Source organism: Cyprinus carpio, chromosome B18 (genome assembly GCF_018340385.1).
Source record: "Cyprinus carpio isolate SPL01 chromosome B18, ASM1834038v1, whole genome shotgun sequence".
NCBI lineage: Eukaryota > Metazoa > Chordata > Actinopteri > Cypriniformes > Cyprinidae > Cyprinus > Cyprinus carpio.
In genome coordinates this window covers 2,027,864-2,048,118 of record NC_056614.1, presented here as the reverse complement: position 1 = coordinate 2,048,118, position 20,255 = coordinate 2,027,864, and the positions used below count along the sequence as shown (strand labels likewise).

General features: G+C 37.8%; 1 protein-coding gene across 1 annotated transcript in view; it reads left to right on the top strand.

Annotated features, from left to right (window-relative positions):
• Positions 1-19,739, top strand: part of LOC109109280 (protein phosphatase 1 regulatory subunit 37-like) — a 41,436-nt gene extending 21,697 nt beyond the window's left edge. The window contains exons 3-13 of the mRNA XM_042743420.1: positions 4,811-4,856; positions 5,748-5,848; positions 10,228-10,347; positions 10,433-10,583; positions 11,762-11,917; positions 12,012-12,124; positions 13,478-13,619; positions 13,766-13,932; positions 14,975-16,283; positions 17,926-18,027; positions 18,140-19,739. Coding sequence (XP_042599354.1) covers positions 4,811-4,856; positions 5,748-5,848; positions 10,228-10,347; positions 10,433-10,583; positions 11,762-11,917; positions 12,012-12,124; positions 13,478-13,619; positions 13,766-13,932; positions 14,975-16,283; positions 17,926-18,014 — 2,394 coding nt within the window. The 3' untranslated portion in view covers positions 18,015-18,027; positions 18,140-19,739. The remainder of the gene's footprint in view (positions 1-4,810; positions 4,857-5,747; positions 5,849-10,227; positions 10,348-10,432; positions 10,584-11,761; positions 11,918-12,011; positions 12,125-13,477; positions 13,620-13,765; positions 13,933-14,974; positions 16,284-17,925; positions 18,028-18,139) is intronic.
• Positions 19,740-20,255: the final 516 nt, after the last annotated feature.

Below are 20,255 nucleotides of genomic sequence, written 5' to 3'. Positions count from 1 at the left end.
TGGCCTCCGTGCAGTCACATGCCTTCTGCATCACGCTCACTGAAAGCCTCTTATACACACAGCGCTGTAAACATACCATACTGAGTCAACAAACGGTCACGGCTTCCTGTCCTGATGACACACACACATTCAGAGTCAGATTCCCAAACATCACGGATTTGCATATAGCATTTTATTGGTTTGGTTAGAGCTCAACATGAACGTGCCTGTTTTCTGTCAGTGAACATTTAACTACGACTTCCTAAAACAAATATAGCGATTGTGTGTTCTAATTACTACTGTTATGATTTTCAAAGGGTCAAATTGGTCACATACACAGAAGCACAAAGCACAGTTATATAAGAGTCTTGATGGCTCAGCACCAAAAGTCAGCCTGCAAAGAATAAGAAAGAGGGAGGGGGAAATACTTTTGATGTCTGTGATAATTCATTGTAACTTTAAAATGCTTTGAAGTTACAGTGAAACAGTAGTAGCGACAGAACTTTTACTACACATTGTGACGTATATCAAAAGTAAACCAGAATATTAAAAATAAATAAATGAAGGGTGGAATTTTTGGTATTGTAGATGATCAGTAAGTTTTAAATAATGAGTAAATGCACAAAATATTCAGTGTTATTACCATGTTATTGCTACATTTACCCATTTTTATTCATTTAAAAATTTAAAAATTCACTTTTTTTATATGAATGAAAAACTTTTACTTGAATATATTTAATTATGGCTAAGCATTCTGAAATATCTGCTTGCTCGTATCCATTTGTTTTTAACTCACATGCGCTCTGCACTTTTTGCATAATGCAGTTAAAAAAAAAAAAATTCTTTTGTGGATTTTTCCGGTCTGTATCGGATTCAGTGTGCGGCTAGCCACCTTCTTGTTCATATTAAATTTATAAGAACATCACGTAATCTGAGAATTATTGGTATCAAGTCTAAATGAAATCAGCTGATTTAATTCACTTCCTTTGAACTTATAACTCATGGCTGCCCCAAAAATAATCACAATTTATGAAACCTACATATTCAAACAACATAAATAAAAATGTTTAACTTAAAAATAAAAATAATAACAATAATATATTTTTTTTCATAACTTTCACATCGAGGTGGAAAAGATTTCATCAATTTTTCATGTTTAGTAACAAATTTCAGTCCCAAAAGTGTGTGAAATAAAGTCTCTATGACATTGTGTAACATCTCATAATGGACCTGAATGTAAAATCTGTTACTTTTTTAATGGTTATATCTCTTCAAAACCTCAAAACTATGCATATTTTGTTAGTCATGATTTGTTCACAAAATGCATTTTGTAGAAATTAAGTATTTCATCAGTGTCCTAACAGACCAAAATGCATTATGAGGGTTAGATGATAGACGGGGTTCAATTTTCATTTCATGCCGACTTAAAAAAAAAAAAAAAAAAAAAAAAAAATGCATGAAAGATTTCAGGTGAGACTCGGCAGGTGTTATAATGAGGCAGGAGTGAAGCAGATCAGTTTCTCCCGTCTCTCAGAGAGAAATCCTGTTATCGTGGCCTGATGTTTGCACAGAGATGCCAGCTAACACCCACAATCCCTCACCAACCAGCACTTGCTGCCGCTCTCCTCCCCTCTTTCCCTGCGTTCATGTCCCGCTCTTTTGTGTTTCCCATCTGTTACTTTCCCGTTTTTCTCTGAAAGTGTAGTTTTTTTTTGTTTTTGTTTTTCATGTAATGTGTTTTTGTGCGGTGTGTGTAACTTGTAGTTGTCCAGAAAGGCATCATCAGTCTGTTAAACCCTTCCAAGGGTATGATGGTAAATTTCCACTGGGAGTCCCCAGGGCAGAAAATAGCCGGTCATTACTGTGTGTGTGTGTGTGTACGTATGTGTTTTTCCACCACTTCAGTCTGCGCTTGTGTTCCTCTCTCCTAATTGCTTAGTCACTCTTGGAAAAATGACTTCACAAACAGGCCCGTAAAAGAAATGCACTGAAAAAGGAGAGAGCTACTTAGATTAATGCTCCTTTTATGTCCATCTCCTCTGCACAGATTATATCATATTAAAATGTTATGTATTATTATATATTATATAAATGCAATGAAAGAAATGTGTGTGTGTTTATTTAATGTACATTAAGAGTGTGTGTTTTATCCCAGTGCAGTTCCCACTTCCAAATGGCGCAGCAAGATTAATCATTTTTAAAACATTACTAAAATGACAGTGTTTTAGAATCATTTTATTTGGGGATTTTTGTCCTAATTTTGGAGATCAGTTCTCAATAATTAAATAAACTTTAAAACCTGCTATTTGCAGCCGTTTGCATCCTATTATACAGATTTTTGACTTTTGGGGTAAATCAGGGGCCAGATTCATGAAAATATTTTTTAAAGAAGTTTTTAAAGGGGTCATATGATGCTTTTTTAAAGATCATTAATTTGTGTATTTGGAGTAACAAAATATTATTTTTCAAATACTGTACATTATTGTAGGTCCTCTATGCCCCGCCTCTCTAACGTGTCATTTTCTACAAAGCCCCTCCTCCTGACAAGCACAGTCTGCTCTGATTGGCCAACTGACCCAGTGCATTGGGATTGGCCAAACACCACAAGCACTCGTCAGAAATGTAACGCCCCTTTCCACAATCGTGAGCTTCATATTTCAAAATAAATGTAAAGACAGTTAATAATGTCCTTAGTTTTACCATCAGTTCAAGCCTGAAAGAGGAACAGAGTGTGTGACAGACACAGTGATGAAGCTCCTGTGTGTCTGCAGTACACAAGCCACGGACGGTTAAGACAGCTGACTCCACTGTGTGACCCTGTCTCTCTCTCTCTCTCTCTCTCTCTCTCTCTCTCTCTCTCACTCTCTCTCTCTCTCTCTCTCTCTCTCTCTCTCTCTCTCTCTCTCTCTCTCTCTCTCTCTCTCTCTCTCTCTCTCTGTCACACACACACACACACACACACACACACACACACACACACACACACAATGTGCAAAACTCTGCATTTGAACAGTCAATAGCAAATACTTAAGCTAATAATAAAACATACAGTAGCTGATTGAGAAGCGCCAGATTGTCATAGCAAAGTCAGTATTACCTCCTCTTCTAGGTTCACGAAACGGTCATCCATAAAATGTGCTGCTGTTCTGTTGTAAGTAATCTTAAAGATACTCTACTTTCGGAAGGCCAAATAAAGTGCTTTTGCTTTCTCCTAGATACGCATAATCTCCCTGACATGACTGCTTCAACACTGACTGTGGTTACTGAAACCACACCTTCTTTCTTTGCGTCAACATTTGGGCGGCATTATGCAAATATTTCCACACAGTGTCGTAGAGATGTGGGGGCGTGTTAGAACGAGCCATTTCAGGGGGGCGTGGCAGAGTCTTAACCTTGATAAAGAATATCTCTTTGGATTTGAGACTATAGTCTTTGTAACTTTACAGATCTTCTTCATGCACCAAAAGCTTGTAACCTTTTCAAAGAGAAAGGAAAACTTGAAATCACATCATATGACCCCTTTAAGACACATACTAAGAATGTTCCTGAGTGCAATTCTTTCTTTAAAAAAGCAAACAAAAAATCTTACTGACAATCAGTTAAGATGTTTGACACACAAAGTAACCAACTGTTTTAGTTTTTACATAAAATCTATTAAAAGCATGCAACATCAACAAAGAAAATAATGTTATAATATCACAGTGGCATGTAAAAAACAAAGATGTTTCTGAGAATTTGTGAAGACTTTTTCATTTCTGTCCAGAATTTTTTTGCTATAGATTCCGTTCAAAAAAAAAAAAATTGTAATATATATTTTAGTAAACATTTAATAAGCATTTAACCCTTATTGGTCCTAATTTGGTCCTTTCTGAAAAATCTCTCATTCTGCTGTATTATCACCAACTCTTGGGCTTTTTTTTAATCAACTTGCTTTCTTTCAATCATCAAAGGCTTTGTATTTCTTTTGGCAACTGATTGATCAAAGGCCTCATTGATCTGAGCTCATGCACCTCATTTTTTGAGTGAATAAAGCATTATTTGTGGATCATCTTGTTAATGTTCGCTCAAAAACTGCAGTGCACGAGCTCAGATCAATGAAACCTATGTTCCAAAAAGAAATGCAAAACCTGTGCTAGTTGAAAGAAAACAAATTGATGAAAAGATTTAAGACATTTGGTGATAATATAGCATAACAAGAAATGTATCAGCAGTTTTACAAGCATAACATTAACTGTTTGGTGGGGGGAATCCTTTCTGGGTCAAAATGAAAGGAATGCAACATGAGGGTTAAAATATATATATTTATATATATATGTGATTATTGAGTAAAGATGACCGCAGATGGCTTGTGTAACAGCAGAAACACAAGGTTCATTGAAGTCACACGAGAAAGCTCAGGGTTGGATGCTGCTTGTATGGCAGTGTTAAATGTCTCTGAATGGCTCCGAGTCTTTGCTGATCACAGAACAGGTTTAGCGCCGCAGCCCCTGGTGTCTCACGGCTCAGACATCATAGTGTTTACACAGCCTTCAGATCAGTTCAGCATTTATACTGGCATGCTTTCGGCTCATAGTCCATTTGTTTGTCAATGTGTAGGGTAACCCAGAGACATGTTACAACACACACACACACACACACACACACACACACACACACACACACACACACACACACACAGTGTATTATTCAGCGTATTTATTGATTCTTGTGTCTGTAGGTGAAGGTGCACACACACTTTTTAAACTAGAGTTATATTAATGACCTACCTGTCCAATAATATTCATCTCTCAATAGTAAACTCTTTCTACTTATTTGTATTTTTTCTCTATAGGACTTAAAAGACCTGACACAGCGCAACGAGTGCCTAGAACTCAAAGGTGAGCTAACAAAAAATCTTCTTATCTCAGTGGTCAGTGTCTGCACGGTCATCGAAAGTTCAGGGAGTTTTAAAATGGTATATTTCCCGTCATGGGATAGTCATAGAAATGTAATCAAATAATGACAAGTTTTGGAAATTTGGAAATCCTTGTTAGGCTAAACTCTCCATTCCAAATTGTGATTCAGCAAGGATGCATTAAATGGATCAGTAAAGACATTTATAATATCTATATTAAATCAGTGCTGTTCTTTTGAACTTGCAATTCACCAAACAATACTGAAAAACACAACTGTTTTCAACATTGATAATAATCAGAAATGTTGTTTGAGCAGTAAATCATCATATTAGAATGATTTCTGAAGATCATGTGACACTGAAGACTGGAGTAATTCAGCTTTGATCACAGAAATAAATTACATTTTAACATATAATCACATAGAAAACAGCTATTTTAAATTGTAATAATATACTTTAATTTTACAAATTACAACATTTTGAATTTTATGTATATTATATACATTTAATTTTACACAATCCATGAATAATGAACCGTTAAGTCATGAGAATGCATTGAGAACCCATTTCATTCTCACACACACACACACACACACACACACACACACACACGCAGGTTCTCTGTTGAGTTTAACCTGTTAAGACTGGTTTGTGTCCTTGTTTGGTTTGTGTAGTTAATGGGTGTGTGTCCGTTGGCGAGCTGATCTCACCATCAGATGATTCAAGTTTACTGTAAATATGAAAGTAGCAGAAAAAGCATCACTATGTGTTTGACTTTGATCAGTGTTTTTACAAAATAAAAGATTATAACGAGCCGTATCAGGGCAAACGTTGAATCTAACATCTCTGTCTCTTTATGTGTTTTCCTCTGTAGGAGAGAAGCTGGACTATAGATCATGTGAATCTCTGGAGGAGGTCTTTAAGAGGGTGCAGTTTAAAGTGGTGGATCTGGAACAGACAAACTTAGACGAGGATGTGAGTGCTGCTCTTTTTTTTACCTCGTTGAGTTTCCTACCAATCTCATTTCCTGACCAGCTCTGTGACCGCAGGGTCATTCTTGCTCTTTCTCTTTCCATCTTTAAAACTGTCTGAGCTCGTGTTGTGACGAGCGCGGCGCTCTGATTTCATTTATCAGTGCCGTTACACGATGAAAAGGCTCGGCAGCCCTCTGGTTGAGGCGTGTGTCTCTGTGTGTGAATACATGTGTGCTGTTCTGACACGGTTTGTGTTTGTCCAACATAAACAGATATCAGGAGCTCTGGAGGTTCAGTCTGTTTCTAATAGGTTGCTTGAGGTCACTCCTGGCCTCTGACTACTGTGTTTGAGTTAATGCAATCATTTTGCCATAAGTCATAAGTTGGGTGGATCTCAGCATCTTCCATATGTACAAACACACTCACTCCTTAGCACCACATCTTTAGGGAGTGTCACGGAAAACCGGAGGTTTTTTTTTTTTTTTTTTTTTTTTTTTTTTTGCTCTTCTGAAATAAAATATGTGTTATGTACACATTCTAAGTAACTATTTATGTATGTATTTGTTTGTTTTTAATAATTTTAATTTAATTTGTATTTTAACTTATTGTTTAATTCATTCATTCATTTTAAAACACACATTCTGACCATCACTATTCACGTATTTATTTATTTAATTTATTTTCATTTCATTTCTTTATATTATTTGAATTGATTTTAATGTAATTTATTTTTATTTATTTTTTGCAATAAAAAACAAATTCTGTAAACACACTCTAATGGTTACGATGTATGTATATAGTAATTTTTGTTTTTCATTTATTTTAATTATTTAATTTATTTTGATTTTATTGCCCATAACTGCTGGTCTGAGATCAGTTTCTCCTGCCCAATTCCAGCTACTCCTTTTAAGTGTTGTTGGAGGAAGGTTTTTGTCCCCCTGCTGCAGAGCCATAATCAGATGTTTGTTGTTTTTCTGTGTCTGTAAGTATTTGCTGCACTCCTGCTGCTCCTAATCTTCTTTACCTTTAAACCCTCTTTACGAACTGCTTTGTATTTGTTCTTATTTTTTGGCTCCTCCTGAAACGTTGAGCCTGTCCGCCTCCTCTGTGAGAGCTCTTGTATGCAGACATTGTATTTATAGGGTGTGTGTGTGTGTGTGTTCAGGGTGGAGCTCAACACCATACGCTGCATCTCAGCAGAGATCTGATCAGTTAAACACCACTGAGTTTCACTTCTGTCCTCATTCTGTATGCTGGCAGAGCGTGAATGTGGGCCAGTCTGTCACAAGCACATACCCCATGAACAATAGTGTAAAATGTCTAGCATTATTTAAGCTATAAAAGCGTTTTTTTTTTTTTTTTTTTTTTTTTTTTTTTTTTTTTCCAGACCTGTTTAACTCAATTTTTTTTTTTTTTTAAATACTGATGAAACAATTTGAAACACAAATCATACACTTAGTTCCTAAATGGATAGTTCACCCAAAAATGGCCCTCATGATGTTCCAGACCTGTTGAACTGAAGATATTTTTAAGAATGTCAGTAACAAAGCAGCTTCTGGTTCTCCTTTTTAAAATATCTGAATTCAAACGATAGAAAAGATTATAGAAGTTAATACTATTTTCTCCAATAACATACAAACTAATTTTAACACATACAATATAAAATAATATAAAAAAACTAAAGAAAAACACAGTTTATGCATACAAATTCATATTACTGAAAATTGTTAGTAATAAAGTCGTGGCCTAATGGTTAGAGAGTCGGACTCCCAATCGAAGGGTTGTGAGTTCGAGTCTCGGGCCGGCAGGAATTGTGGGTGGGGGGAGTGAATGTACAGCGCTCTCTCCACCCTCAATACCATGACTTAGGTGCCCTTGAGCAAGGCACTGAACCCCCAACTGCTCCCCGGGCGCCGCAGCATAAAATGGCTGCCCACTGCTCCGGGTGTGTGTTCACAGTGTGTTCACTGCTCTGTGTGTGTGCACTTCGGATGGGTTAAATGCAGAGCACAAATTCTGAGTATGGGTCATACCAAACTCATATAACTCAAAACACTCACTTTATAACTGATCACTTTTTCTGTATAAATTCATATTACTGAAAATTGTTACTTTACAATTGATTATTTTTTGGGAAAAAAATTAAATGTTTACACTTATTGTGTCTGTTTGATTGTACTGTATCACCACCGAATGTGTGTGTGTGTGTGTGTGTGTGTGTGTGTGTGTGTGTGTCTTTTTCTGTCCCATGACTTGCATTAGATGTTCTCTCTCTCGCTCTAGCTGCGTTTCCATTACCCTTCAAATTACGCAAATTGAAACTGCGAATTGAAAATACGCAATAGAAAAGTGTCAATTTCACAAAAACTCCAATATATCGTAAAAAAGTTTTTACGCTCACATGAGGTGGTTTTTCAAGCAATTTGAAAAAGGAAATTTTGCAAAACTGCAATGAAAAGTTTTTTTTTTTTTTTTCTTTTCACATTTACAGGTCACCTGGCATATACAAGTCACATGATCATTCTTTAACCTCCAAGAAACACCCCATACGTGGCCGCTCACAAATATAAGGGGCTTTCTGTAATGGAAACGTACCCCCCCCCCCCCCCCCCCCCCCCCCTCTCTCCTCCCTCTCTCTCTCTCTCTCTCTCTCTCTCTCTCTCTCTCTCTCTCTCTGTCTCTCTCTGTCTCTCTCTCTCTCTCTCGCTCTCTCTCTCGGATGTTTTGTCTGGTCTTGTCTGAGGTCACTGTGTGACTCATGCTGCTTAGAGGACAGTGTAAATCTCTAGTGTAAAGATGCTGGAAACAAAACCATGTTTTCTCTTGAGACGCACATATATACATAGACATGTACTCATGTAAATAAAATAAAAACAAAACTAATCACCCACAAAACCATATAAGAAAAATACCAGGGCTTTATCCAGGACATAAAAATAAATAAAATAAAACACAACTAATCATCCTCACACCTTTATATGAATATTACCATATAGTGCAACTGGACATGTTACCTTGAAAAATAGATTATTACATTTATATTATAATTAATTAATTTTATATACACACACACATATATATATAAGCAATATCACATGAGTAGACATGAGTTATGGCTGTATATTGGAACAGATGTGATTCAGCTGTAGGTGATCACAGCGTGCTGATATACAGCCGTATCTCATGTTTATTCGTGTGATATTGCGTTTATACAACAGTTCGAGGGCACAAGTGTGTAAATACATAAGAAACGACAACGGAGTGTCTTTAAAAGCCCTCTTTTGTACAGAACTACTTCCTTCCGCCACGGATTCACATCTAAAGTGGACAGTTTAACAGCTGAGCTCAAGCCTCCGTTACTGATTCAGAAACATCACTTTAGAGCTAGTAATGAAGGAACTTTGAGTTGCTTCATTAAAAGCTTATTGTATCACTGTAGTAAAAGCAGTGTATTGTATATAGTTGGAGTATTGTGAGAGAAAGATTGACGGAGTGAATGTGTTTACCTGCATCTCATACAGCGTTCAATCTTCAGATCAATCTCATATTCACAATAAAACATTAGTCTGAATGTCTGATAGTCTCGTACTATCCTTTCATCTGTTAAGGGTGATTTCTGAAGACGGCGCTGCTCGGTGCTGCGTACAGGCTGGTGTTGAAAGTAAAAATAACTTCCTTGTTCAAAACTGCGCTTTAGTATTTTTATATGTACTAATACTGTAAAACCAAATTTTTCAGACATCAGATGTAGTTTTGCTTGTGGGTGCAGGACAGTGAGGATAGTAAAATAAAGTAAACTGTGACATTATACCCAAAAATTCTTCATGCAGTGTAAAACTGATAAAAATTTGGGACCAAAAAAAAAATATATATGTATAACATAATAAAACGTTATGTATATGAAATGAACCGGATGATAAAGCAGCTAAGGTTGAAAACTCTATATAATTGTTATTGCTATTTTTGTTGTTGTTATTGTTATTTTAATGTTTTTCTTTTTATTTATTTATTTTTTTGTATGTTGATTTTTTTTTTTTTAAGATGAAATAAATTAGTGTAATCATTATATTGAAAGGATCTTGATTGAATGGTTTTAATGATGCTATTGAATAGTTTTGGCCATGTATACAGCTATTGCTGCTGACTTGGTGTTAAATCATAAATAAATCAAAACATACATACATACGTATTTTTCCCCCTCATCAGTTTCTGAACAGATGCGGCAGATTAGCAGGTTGTTGTCATGGTAACTCAGGTTCTCTGCATTTGTTTGTGTTTTGCATCGCTTTCATAATCTCCTTCTGCAGAATAAACACAAACAGACTGCTATTAATTCTGAAATGCTGTGCAGAATAAAGAGCGTGTTTCTTTCTCTCTCAGGGAGCGTCCGCTTTGTTCGATATGATAGAGTACTATGAATCCGCCACTCATCTCAACATCTCCAGCAACAAGCACATCGGCACACGCGGCTGGCAGGCCGCCGCACACATGATGAGGAAGGTGAGGCTTGAGTTCTGCTCAGTTCACACATTAATGACGAGTCAGTCTGCTCAGCTTCACTCCTCGTGTGTCTGTGTGCCTCCAGACGAGCTCTCTGCAGTACCTGGACGCCCGTAACACCCCGCTGCTGGACCATTCGGCTCCGTTCGTGGCCAGAGCGCTGCGGATCAGCGGCAGCCTGAGCGTCCTGCACCTGGAGAACACCGGCATCTCAGGACGGCCGCTCATGCTGCTGGGTAATGACTGGAAAAACAAGGATCGGGAACACTGTGGACATTAACCCTATAAAACCTAATGTATCATATATGATGCACTGATTTCTAAGTGCTTTAAATGGTCGGCATGATATAAAACCTGTTAGTCTACTACATGCCTTCTGTCATATTGTATTTTTTTTTAGCATGTAAAAGGCCTTTTACGATAACTGTACAAAGGTCCATTTTCAGCTTGTGTTGTTTACCGTGAATCTACTGATTTTTATAAATTAAACATAAAAATAGGTTTTATATTGTTTACATTGTTAGTAATAATTCAAAATTAACACTTACTAGACTGAAGCAACTCTATGTATCTTTTATAATAAAAATATATTAATAATACAAATGTAAAAAGGGAGTTTATATATATATATATATATATATATATATATATATATATATATATATATATATATATATATATATATATATATATATATATATATAAAAAATTATAAATATACATACATGCACACACACACACATACATATATTCATATATGTGTATATATATGAATATGTATATATTTATTTATTTATGTGACCCTGGAGCACAGGTATATTTGTAGCAAAAGCCAAAAATACATTGTATGGGTCAAAATTGTCTTTTATGCCAAAAATCATTAGGATATTAAGTAAAGATCATGTTCCATGAAGATATTTTGTAAATTTCCTACTGTTTATATATCATAACTTAATTTTTGATTAGTAACATGCATTGCTAAGAACTTCATTTGAACAACTTTAAAGATGATTTTCTCGATATTTAGATTTTTTTGCACCCTCAGATTCCAGATTTTCAAATAGTTGTATCTCAGACAAATACCGTCTGATCCTAATAAACCATACATCAGTGGAAAGCTTATTTATTAATTTATTATTGTATTGCCGATAATCAAGTAAATCTTCAATCCTTTAAGTGTTAATTTTGAAATATTAGTAACATTAGTAATATATAAAAATCAGTGAAGCACAAGCTGAAGGTGGACATTTGCACAATTATACTGAAAGGCCTTTTAGATTTTGTACGATAGATATTAGAGGCTTTAAAAATTCATGCATCAGTTACTACGGAGTAGGCTTTATGTTAACCATTTTCCCAAAGTGAAATGTGAATGAAGCCGTTAAAAAGCAGTTTATTTCATACATGTGTTCAGCCACAGCCCTGAAGATGAACATGAACCTCAGAGAGCTGTATTTGGCCGAAAACAAGCTGAACGGTCTGCAGGACTCGGCCCAGTTGGGGAACCTGCTGAAGTTCAACTACAACATCCAGATTCTGGACCTGAGAAACAATCACATACTGGACTCAGGTCTGACCTCTTCCTCTCTCCGTGTCTTGATTGGTCTCCTGCTTCAGTAACTCGTCGTTTAACCCGCAGTGTTTGCTTTTGCTCGTTTCCTCAGGGTTGGCGTATATATGTGAGGGTCTGAAGGAGCAGAGGAAGGGTTTGGTCACCCTGGTGCTCTGGAACAACCAGCTCACACACAATGGCATGGGATACCTGGCCGCCGCTTTGGTAAACACACACACGCACGCACGCAACTGTGTCGCAAAAGTTTCCATGAGCAAATCCACATCTTTAGGGCTTATTCAAACCAAGAGCAACACAACAAAGCAAAGTGAAATCGCCAACGCATTTTGTCCCAAAACTCTTCACACCAACTATTCAACACAAATTTGTTTGTAACAAGTGAAACAATTCTATTTCATAAAAAGGCTGTATCTAACAAAGACTAACATGATGATTATTTGTATGAACGAATAATTGTCTATTCTGGTTATTTACAAACCATTTCTGAAAATGGAAAATATTTGTTGACTTTTTTCTCTCTCTCTCTCTCTTTCTCTAATTGTTTAAACTTGCAATAGTTGGATATAGTGCTGTAAGTTAGATATACCTACATATCATCTACATATCTCAACAACCAACAGGGCAGAAGAAAATGTAACGTTTGGTCCATAATAAGCATTGTTTTGACTTTAAATCTGTTATTGTGGAAATTAACACTTGTATGGGTGTTTAAACTCGAAGTGAAATTTGAAATAGAAATCTTTTGTAACATTATAAATGTTCACTTTCACATTTGATCAGTTTAATGCATCCTTGCTGGATAAATGTATTACTGGATAAAAGTATTAAAATATTAGTTACAAAAATATTGGGCAGTGTTTACAACACTGCTAATAATCAGAAATGTTTCTCGAGCAGCAGATCATCATATTAGAATGATTTCTGAAGATCATGTGACACTGAAGACTGGAGTAATGATGCTGAAAATACAGCTGCGCATCACAGAAATAAATTTCAGTTTAACACATATTCACATAGAAAACAGCTGTTTTATATTGAAATAGCATTTCACAGTATTACTGTTTTTACTGTATTAAAAAAAAAAAAAAATGCAGCCTTGATGAGCTTAAGAGTCTTCTTTCAAAAGACCGTAGTGAACAAAAGACTAGCCTCTCATGCCTCTTTGTATAATGACCCATACTGGAGCACATCCATCCCAAACACACGAGGATGAGATGAGCTCGGCCCCATTCAGTCAGATGCTCATTAAAGCTGTGCATGTCTGCCAGCTGCTGACCATGCAACGCTCGTGTTTACGTGTGTCCTGCCGTCCTCTTGTTAATTAAGGACAAAACACACACACATTCTCACAGCCTTGTGTGTAATGCACTGCAGTCCGTGCTGGTCTTCAGAACAGGCGACATGATTTAAAGCAGTGCCTGAGCCTGTATTCACACGCTTCACAGCAGAAGGCTCTGAGATGCCTTCACATGCATCTAAAAATCTCACACTGCAGAGTTAATCCACTTTCACTTTCTTTTTCCACCTCTCCATCTCGTCTGCTCTCTGTTGCTGTAGCCTTTCACTCAAAGTTTGGAAACACTGAACCTTGGTCATAACGCAGTGGGGAACGAAGGAGTGCACAAACTAAAAGACGGACTCATAGCAAACCGCTCCATCCTCAGGCTGGGCCTGGCCTCCACCAAACTCTCCTGCGAAGGTGAGATCTGGAGCCAAATCTGAAGTTACTGTCATGTAAACCATTAATTAGTTTCTTCTAATGCAGATGATGTCAAATGTTAGAGCTGGGCTTGTGTTAAGCGCGTGTGAGTGTGTAGATGATCGGTGTGTTTGTTCGTGTGATAGGAGCGGTGGCTATCGCAGAATTCATCGCTGAGAGTCCGAGGATCCTCCGGCTGGACATGCGGGAGAATGAAATTAAAACCGGAGGCCTCATGGCTCTCACACTCGCCTTTAAAGTCAACACATCGCTGCTCCGACTCGACCTGGACCGAGAGCCCAAGAAAGAGACGGTGAGAGTTTGTTGAATAGGAAAGGATTTTGCTGCATAGATTTTTATTTATTTTGCTGTTGCAACACTAACAAGTCACAACATGGTTTTTATTCAGACGTTTCTTTCCATTCTCATTAGATTCATTTCATATTCCTTTTTTTTTTTATCTCACAACATACAATATGCTTGAAAGTGTAAGTACAGATATGATCATTTTAATGGAGTCTCTGATTTAAACTTAAATCGCAAAAACAACATTAGATATATAAAGTTCAAGTTCATTTCTCTGAGTTTAAAACTCTTTTTGAAAATCAGAAATGCTCACTGAAATCTTCTTGTGGCCTTCTTCATATATTTAAATAAAAAGTGATATTAGTATATAATATTTACTGATTTATATTAATTAATAGATTAAATTCTAATGAAAAAGCAGTGGAAATTATATATACACTACCATTCAAATGATTGGGGTCGGTAAGAATTAAAATAATAATAATAATAATAAAGATTTTTACATTACATATATCAAACGTGACAGTAAAGTCATTTAAAATGGTACAAAATATTCCTATTTCAAATAAATGCTGTTCTTCTAAACTTTCTATTCATCAAAGAATTTTGAAAAATGAAACGTATCACCATTTGCACAAAAATATGAAGCCATTTTCAACATTGATAATAATCAGAAATGTTTCTTGAGCAGTAAATTAGTATATTAGAATGATTTCTGAAGATCATGTGACACTGAAGACTGGAGTAATGATGCTGAAAATACAGCTGCACATCACAGAAATAAATGACATTTTGCTATATATTCACGTCTATTTTTAAATTGTAATATTTCTGTATTTCTGATCAAATAAATGCAGCCTTGGTGAGCACAAGAGAATTCTTTCAAAAACTTTTTAACCCACATTGTATATATAGATATCCATATACAGTAGATAGATTAAAAAAAAAAAAAATCATTAACTACACTTGATTATATACCACAGTGTTCACTACATGCATCTGTGACCTTTTCATTGCATAACTGCACTGTGTCTTTTTTTCTCTCACAGGTGAAGAGTTTCATTGAGACACAGCGCGCCCTGCTGGCAGACATTCAGAACGGCTGCAAGAGGAACTTCATCCTGGCCAAAGAGAAGGAGGAGACGGAGCAGAAGATGAGGCAGTCGGTTTCAATGGCCGAAATCGCCACTGAGGACCAAACTCAGGAGGATGAAGATGCATCTGCTGAGAAACCCGAGGAAGAAAACACCACAGGTCAGGGAGACGCAACCGACGAGGGCAGTGCATCTGAGAGCCAAGAGGTCAAAGATCAAAAACCCACACTACAAGACGACTCGGACTCTGACACTGAGGATGAGGACGCAGCCGAGGAGCCGAAAGCTTCTGGAAACACCACACCTCCCATAGCGATTCCTGCAATAAACGCCTGTAAGGCCGTGGCCTCGACGCCTCCTGTATCAGGATCTCCAGCGGGAATAAGAGTGACCGAAGCCAGCGCTGTCCCCGGAGCCCCAGCATCCCCTGGCCGCTGCATTTCAGTGTCTAGTCCTGGCAGAGGACACAAAATCTTTATGGTAACCCGTGTGGAAAGCCCTCCGGAGCAGCAACAGATGACTGTATTGGCGAAAGGTGTCAGCGAGAGGGCGGCAGAGAGCCAAACACCCACACAGACTAATATAAAAGCACCTTTAGATGCACCATCAAACCAAACAGCATCTGAGCCCAGCACATTAACAGCATGTGCAGAAACAACACCAGCACCTGTTCAACCGCTCAGCACGTCTTCACATGCGGATAAGCAGGAGGATATGAAGGAGTCTCACGCTTCACCATCAGAAGTCACACAGGAACCTGCCCCGCAATTTGAAAGCCAGAAGGACGCCGCCCTTGCCGATCAGACTCACTTAGAGCAGCAGTTGATTGTAAATACAAACACAGAAACATCGCACAGTGTGAGCGAGAACGACCAGACGTTCTGTTCTCACACGGAGCAGAAACAGGACACAGACCCATCAGTTTCAGGACAGTCCCGAGATGAGACGCCAAAGCCAAAAGCCGAACCATGTCCAGAACAGCTGCGGGAAGTTCAGCCAGGTGCTAACGGAGAAAAACAAGCGCAGTCTGGTGAGCAGCAACAGGCCTCTCAGCTGCAGGAGGTCACAAGAGGTCACGAACCCCTCGATGAGGAAGACTGCAGTGCTCGGGTGGGAGCTCCTGTCCAGATCTCCACAGAAGAAGCTGAAGGTCATCCGGCTGTGAGTACGGGAGCAGTGCTGCCCAACGGGCTCAAGCCAGAGTTTGCCTTTCACCTGCTCGAACCCGAGGGACCCAAACCAGCCAGCTGCATTATGGAGCATGGTGAGTTACCTCATCTTCCACAACACTGGATTAAATTACATTTACATCTTTCCTAAATCCTGTTCGCACCAATTCTGATGCGACTAGATGACATGATAAAATATTTTCTGTAGGGGTGTAATGGTTCAAGTTACAATTCGGTTTGTATCACAGTTCTACAGTCACTGTTTCGGTACGGTTCAGATATGCTGTGTTTAGGGGAAAAAAATGACTAGGCCTGTATTGTCAAATAAAAATAAAGAAAATAAGAACAAATCATTTAATTACAAGCAAAAGCACAAATAAATACAACAGAGCAAAGATACAAATAAAATAAACAGGGTTTTAGGAAGTTCTAACACTAGTTTAGGTACAGAAATTGAATAAAGTAATCAAATGTAAATTAAAATTGCATATTTGACTGTATAAATTAGAGCCCGGCCGATATGGGTTTTTGGGGCCGATACCGATATTAGGAAGAAAAAAAGTCTGATATCGATATATCAGCCGATATTCATTATGTGTATTTTATAGTAGACAGTAGACACACACACTTCCCATTCGTGTGTCCAAAATTTTGACTGGTACTGTATATATAATACAGTATATACGGCAAATAAAAGCAATGTTTGTCCGTGACACGTGATGTATAATGCTATGTTGTATAATAAAAAACATAAATATATTAAAGTGCAAAAAACGCACACAAACTCAAATACTTACAGAGGGAGGGGTTCTAGCAGACCAATCACAGCGCCTGCGGTCCGCATAGAATTGACGAAGAAGTATTAATCAGCAGTAACAGCACATCAATTCTACGTGGACCGCAGGCGCTGTGATTGGTCTGCCATAATAACAACATGTTTGTTCATTTGAAGATTCATCAGGCTGATTCAAACCGATAACACCTGAATTTATGAGTCTTTCTGAGTGATTCATGAACCAGCTCATTTTCTTGATTATTCAAAAAATAAAAAATAAATCAGTATTGCAATTTTATATATTTAACCACTCATTTCATTTTGAGACTGATATCAAGTGATGATAACACGCAGGTCATTGATTGAATCATTGTTATTCAGAAATGCTCATTTAGTTAAAGATTCATCAAGCTGATCCAAACCGATAGCACCTGAGTCTATAAGTCTTTCTGAGTAATTCATGAAAAAACAGGTCCAGTTTCTGTATATTTATATAGTGAGTCATGTTTATTCAGAAAACTGGCTCATTTTCTATATACCATGTATTATTATATTATTATGTATCATAATTTGTGATTCTTTCAGGGTTAATATTGAAAAAAAAATACATACTCATAACAGTAGTTTTCTTGTGAATCAGACTATGCTGGCAACGTTGTATGTTTTTTACCGTGCAGCTTGTGAAGACAATTAAATAGAAAGAAGGTTTTTGTTCACACCAAAGCTAATGTTAGGTGCACATGCAATAAACAAATTTAATCTCTCTGCTGAACATTTTTGTTGGTTTGAACGTGTTTACCTTGTTTGTTTCGTCTTATCACATGCAACTCATACTCTAGACGTATTGGACTGAGCTGTGAGCAGGAATTTATGAATATAGTGAAAGCACAAAGACACGTGTGATATTATAGTGATTTTGAGCATGCAGAGAATGATTCAGTGTGTGTGTGTGTGTGTGTCAGTGAGCGTGACAGCAGAGCTGAGCTGTGGGCAGGATTTAGAGGAGCTTCTCCTTGATGCCAGTCTGGACACCAGCAGAGATGCACCATAATGCTGTAACCAAGGTAATCCAAGGAAATTCCCATGTTTATGAAGGAATTCCTGGAATAATAACTTATGAATATGCTTTTAAGTAAGTCTGGCAAGTTAAGTTAACCCATCTTTGTCTCTTCTCAGGATCCACACATGCAGAGAGAATCAGAAGGGCCGGTTTGTTCTTGCCACGTGGCATTCGCTCATATTCCTCGGGTCTCTTTTTCCTGTCTTTTCCACTAATTTTCCAATCGTTGCATCAGAACACAGAGGACTCACCTTCCCTCCAGTGTCCATCTTTGATTGAAATTAGGAAAATCTCTTCTGTGATTCAAAGATTTGCCGTAAAGTTACACGTTCGCACAGTTACCAAAGACGCACATGCAGAGAAACACACACACGCTCGCTAACCGGCGACCTCCTTCTGTTCCTCTCCGTTACGCTGTCGACTGTGGTGCCTCACCGCAGCGCTGCTCTCCGCCGCCCCCTGGTGGACTGGAGTTTGTAATCAAGTACAGAGACTGACCGGCTAGAGCATGCAAAGACATTTTCTTTGGTTTTGGCTTTCCGATACGGTCAAGTGGGCAGACGTTGTTTCGTGAGAGCTTCGTTTGCAAGTCTCTGTGTGTGTTTGTTGTTATTAAAGTCTCGTTAACACAAAAAAAGACTTGAGCTCTGCTTTCCGTTGGTTTCTGCTGCTCAGGAATCGGTCCAAACACCCACTTCTGATCTCACCAGGTTCCCTTCATCAACCAGCACTTCTGAAAGCCCCCGAAACCTGCGTGAATGTGTGGAACAGTTTAGAGAGTCATCTGAATGATTCAGACATCTGAACGAAGCTGTACCACTTTCTCTCTCTCTTGGCATCTCAAACACTCATTCTGTCTTCCGTCGGTAATACCCAGTGCGTCACCGTACGTACCCAACTGAAGACAGGACAAGACACGTTTGCCTTTAAACCTTCTTTCAGCTCTTTATTCTGGCTGCTTGGCTGAATCAGTTTGTATTTATTTTAAACAACCCGAGTCTGTTGTGATTTTTTTTTTTTTTTTTTTCTCTCTTCATGTTCCCCATCTTTTTTTAAGCTGTTTTTGTGGGATTCTCCCCCTTTGGTGTATATTTTCAGATTCTATAAAGAGCAAATATTAAGTTTAAAGTTTTCCTATTTTGATTGGTGGGGGCTTGGGAAAGGGGCGGGGCTCTGGGAATTGATTTATATAAATAGGGCTGGAGCTCTGGGAGAGTATAATATGTAAACCAGGCGTGAAATGAAGGCAGTAGGAGTGCCTGAGCACAAGACTTCATGAAGAAAACACTACGCTTGTGTGAAGCTACTGCCGCTGGAGACACTATAAAGACTACACCTTACCTCGAGAGACGTCACCATCGTCAGACTAACGTGTGATTCTAGGGCAAAGAGAAGCTTGTGACATCTTGAGCTGATCAGTGTAGTACTTTCCACCATTCCAGGCTCTGTGGTTGGTGCTTTTCAGTCTCTCTCTCTCTCTCTCTTTATCGTCTGGTGACGTCTATCTGCCAGAGTTCAGAGAAGCTTTGCATCTACATCCAGATCGTCTTTGACCTTGAAATCAACACTTCTGTGCTGCTCCCCAACCCGATGTTTGTAATGCTTTATTTTTAGTCATTTTTAAAATTACCTGTTAAATTAATCCAACTGTACTGGTAAACACAAAGAGATGTGTATGGCTTTTCCCTCTCAAATAAATGCATGTAATGACAAAAACAGCATGTGTGGTTTTTATAAAACACCTTTCCTTATTAAACTTAGGATTTACAGTTATATTTCACAATGGTTTTGTTATACCATTCAGCATGAAGTAATCATTTAAAAAGTAAGAGTGGATGAAGCCATTTTTAGCTTGAATGTGCAAGACTTTCTAGTTATTTCAGCTTTACAACAGTTCACCAAGATGCTTGATAATGCAAACAGGTATCTGTCATATTTAAATTTTTTTATCGTAATCATAAACACGCTTGTTTTTAGTGCGCTAAGTTGTTATGATAGACTTAATGTAGCTCCGCCCCTTTTCAGCACTGCGTTCGTTGTCTAAAGTCTTCCGTTTGTGTTTTCACAGGTGAAGGTAAGGTCGTAAGAATTTGTTATGATGTACACTTTGAACATTACAATGCAAACGATAACTTTGTAAACTCTACTTTGGAAGAGTTCCCATGCAATCCTCAGTGACTCGCTCTTACAGAGAGACCTCAGATGTGTAGAGCAGAGACAGATGGACTGTTC